The 3,110-nt window shown below is 37.8% G+C and overlaps 1 protein-coding gene across 1 annotated transcript; it reads right to left on the bottom strand.

Moving 5' to 3' along the window:
* Window positions 1-468: 468 nt before the first annotated feature.
* LOC131659146 (uncharacterized) lies at window positions 469-2,837 on the bottom strand. The gene is made up of 3 exons (XM_058928378.1): window positions 2,282-2,837; window positions 999-2,192; window positions 469-764 (listed from the first exon to the last, which is right to left on the bottom strand). Exons 1-3 carry the CDS (start codon window positions 2,835-2,837, stop codon window positions 469-471), a joined length of 2,046 nt encoding a protein of 681 aa, XP_058784361.1.
* Window positions 2,838-3,110: the final 273 nt, after the last annotated feature.

Here is a 3,110-nt window from a genome sequence, read left to right as displayed (position 1 = left end):
AAAATTATTTATGAAATCAGCGTATGTGGTATTGACAATGGCCACAATTGGATCATCAAATTCTGTTATCAAAATATCAGGTGGTATGTCGATTTCGGCAGTGCCGTCATTAGGCTCAGATATTCGGCCCTCTCCTATTCTTAAAAGCCAATCTGAAAATTGTGCTATTTCAGTTTTATCAGCCTGTGTTGATCCTGTCTGAAGCCGTATATTTCTTGTCAATGTTAAAACCTCAACTGAGTGCCATATGTAAGATGAATTTATGGTACAGTGTACAATGTCGGAACGACTTCCTCTGGGGACGACAGGTAAAATCTGTCTAAAATCACCACCGAAAACAACGACCTTTCCACCAAATACATCGCTGGAATTTTTGTTTGCACTCATAACATCTTTCAAAGTTCTGTCAAGCGATTCTATTGCATACTTATGTGCCATCGGTGCCTCATCCCATATTATAAGCTTTGTCTATCGTAGCATGTCTGCAACATCATCGTTGTATTCAACCTTGCAAGTAGAATTGTCCATAGTTGGTACCGGTATCCTGAACTTTGAATGTGCAGTTCTACCTCCTGGAAGTAACAAAGAGGCTATACCGCTAGTTGCAACAGTTAAACATATATCATGTTTTGATCTTAAAGCTGCTGCGAGTGTTCTCCACATATATGTCTTTCCGGTACCACCATAACCATGAAGGAAGAAAACGGCAGGATTCTGAGACTCCCCAGCTTGCATAATTTTTTCATAAATACCTCTTTGCTCATCTAAGAAATATAATAGTGAGGGTAAAAGAGTGTTAAAATAATATATTCATTAAATTTCAAAGTGTAAAATATAATGAATTTAATTGATGCAATAGTAACCTGTAAGAGCAGCAAACAGATTTTCAAATTCTGAGTTCATTGATGTTGTATCGTAATTACGCTCATCATATATGAGTCTGTTTCCCAACTGTTCAAGAAATTCTTTTGTTTGCTATTTTATTTTGCCTAACAAACCTGGATTTGCAGCCAACGCTCTTTGTGCATGTAAGAAACCATCAGATAATAGGAGCCAAGATTGTTCCCAAACATGTGTAGATCGATTAACAGCACTCGACAAAATCATGATGATAATAGGAGCCAAGATTGTTCCCCAATGACTTGCCTCCTTTATAGCAGCTATGTATTCTTTGTCGTCTTCAAGAAATCCCATTGCAAAGCACACATCTCTAAATGTATCAAACTGGATGTTACCCATTGTCCTGATTTCCTCATAAGTTATCGGTCCTTTTGCTACCGTCAACATCATGCGGAGATAAAACAGTTCACCAGCAGTTGGCGGAACCCATATGAGACGTCCAATGGTGAAGCCTCTTTTACGTGGTTTCCATTCTCTTTGTTTTTTGTGATAAACAAACTTTGAGACAAATTGACCGTAAGTTAATTTTCGTGCTTCTTCATATTTAGCATTTGCCACCAGCCATGCAGTAAACATTGATTCAGTCACACTTGCAGTTTCCAGCACATTTTCCATGCGTGCATAATCTGTGTAGTAGATAGGTTTCTCCCCAACCAAATGGTAGAACATACGTTCCACAACTGGTTTTCTGCCATGAATATTGTAAGAGTAAATGCGCCAACATGCTTCGTTGGGGGAGACATACCTGCAATCGAGATATTGTTGGATTTTATCAACAGGTTGATTGTTATTTGTTGAAACTGTTGTTGTTATTCTATCATAGCCTTTATTGATATATTTGAAAAGATATTTTATGGAAGTACTCTGATTACACCATTCCATGTTTATATGTGCCTGGTATTTCATAAGAAATCTGGTGTTATACGGAACTACATGTCGGTTGTCCAAGGTGATACGATTTTTTTCAATAGTGAAGGTTTTTGATCTTCTCCTATAAAGTGGATATCCCTCTGCATCAACAATGGTGTGTTCAATAAACTTTTTGGGATAGTATTTAGAACATCTTCCATTCTCCATACATTGTGAGTTCATCCGCGCGAGGCCACAGGGTCCATGCATCATATGTGCCTTAACCAACTTGTATAAATTGGGATGAACAGTCGGGTCGGGAATCTCAGCAGAAATGATGTTGTCTATGTCAGATGGTGTTGGGTATTTGCTCTGAGGGTGCAGGAATATCAATATGTGCGCATGTGGCAATCTCCGCTTTTGGAATTCGATGGTGTACACATCTATAAAATTGAAAGTTAGTTTGATGTAATATTTTGGTACTCCACAGACACATGATTCAAATGTAGTATAATTAGATGAAACAACTTACATGCAATAACTTTTCCGACGACATGGTGTTTTGTAATATCATCCATGAGGGTATCAAACTTTATTTTGAAAACTTTTGAAATGATATCTGGCCTATCATGGGGTTGTAGTCCTATTCTTGACAATGCTCTTCTAATTTCAGGCCAATTTGGGTTGCAGGTAAATGTAACAAATAAATCAGGGAATCCCAATCGACTTGAAATGGCCATACCGTCAAAATATAGTTGATCCATATATCTCTTGCTACCAACAAATGTTGATGGCAAAATAGCTCGTTTTCCCTGCTTCTGGTGTTCATTTCTTCTATCGCCATCAGTTTGAGTGGTCAAATTATTACATTTGCCCACTCTTAACTTTGATTGATTATCCCATAACCAATTCAGTCGTTCGGATTCCATCATAGCATAACCGTCGACTAAGAATTGTTGAAATAGACGTCTTGAGTAAAGTAGTGTTTTTTCCTCTTTGTGACGTTGTTGTAACCGATAAGAAAACCAATCCTTAATGCTCTGACGGTTTTTCCTAGTGACCTCAGTTTCATGGCAATATTTGTGCATTATATTTTTCCTATAACCATCTTCCCCATAAGGAAATATAAGAGGATACTGATATGCCAAATATGTTGGGTGAAACACATCTATTCATTGAAAACCACCATTGCGGCGATGAATTAAGATGTCCCTTTTATCAGCAGAATCAACGTCTCCCACAATGAGTGCAGCCACTTCTGAGACTGTAGGTTTGTTGTAAACACGACCATCTTCGGATCTATCAGAAATAAGCCTGAGTTTTAAATCTGTGAAAGAATTTGTCCTTAAAACATCCCTTGC

Source organism: Vicia villosa, linkage group LG3 (genome assembly GCF_029867415.1).
Source record: "Vicia villosa cultivar HV-30 ecotype Madison, WI linkage group LG3, Vvil1.0, whole genome shotgun sequence".
Taxonomy (NCBI): domain Eukaryota; kingdom Viridiplantae; phylum Streptophyta; class Magnoliopsida; order Fabales; family Fabaceae; genus Vicia; species Vicia villosa.
This window is presented reverse-complemented; position numbering and strand designations above follow the sequence as displayed.

Excerpts from the sequence above, each read along its gene's own strand:
- LOC131659146 (XM_058928378.1), bottom strand. The coding sequence starts at position 2,837 with ATGCACAAATATTGCCATGAAACTGAGGTCACTAGGAAAAACCGTCAG. Across the intron at positions 2,193-2,281 it reads CGTCGGAAAAGTTATTGCAT|ATGTGTACACCATCGAATTC; the intron begins GTAAGTTGTTTC and ends TCAATTTTATAG. Across the intron at positions 765-998 it reads AGCGTTGGCTGCAAATCCAG|ATGAGCAAAGAGGTATTTAT; the intron begins GTTTGTTAGGCA and ends TATATTTCTTAG.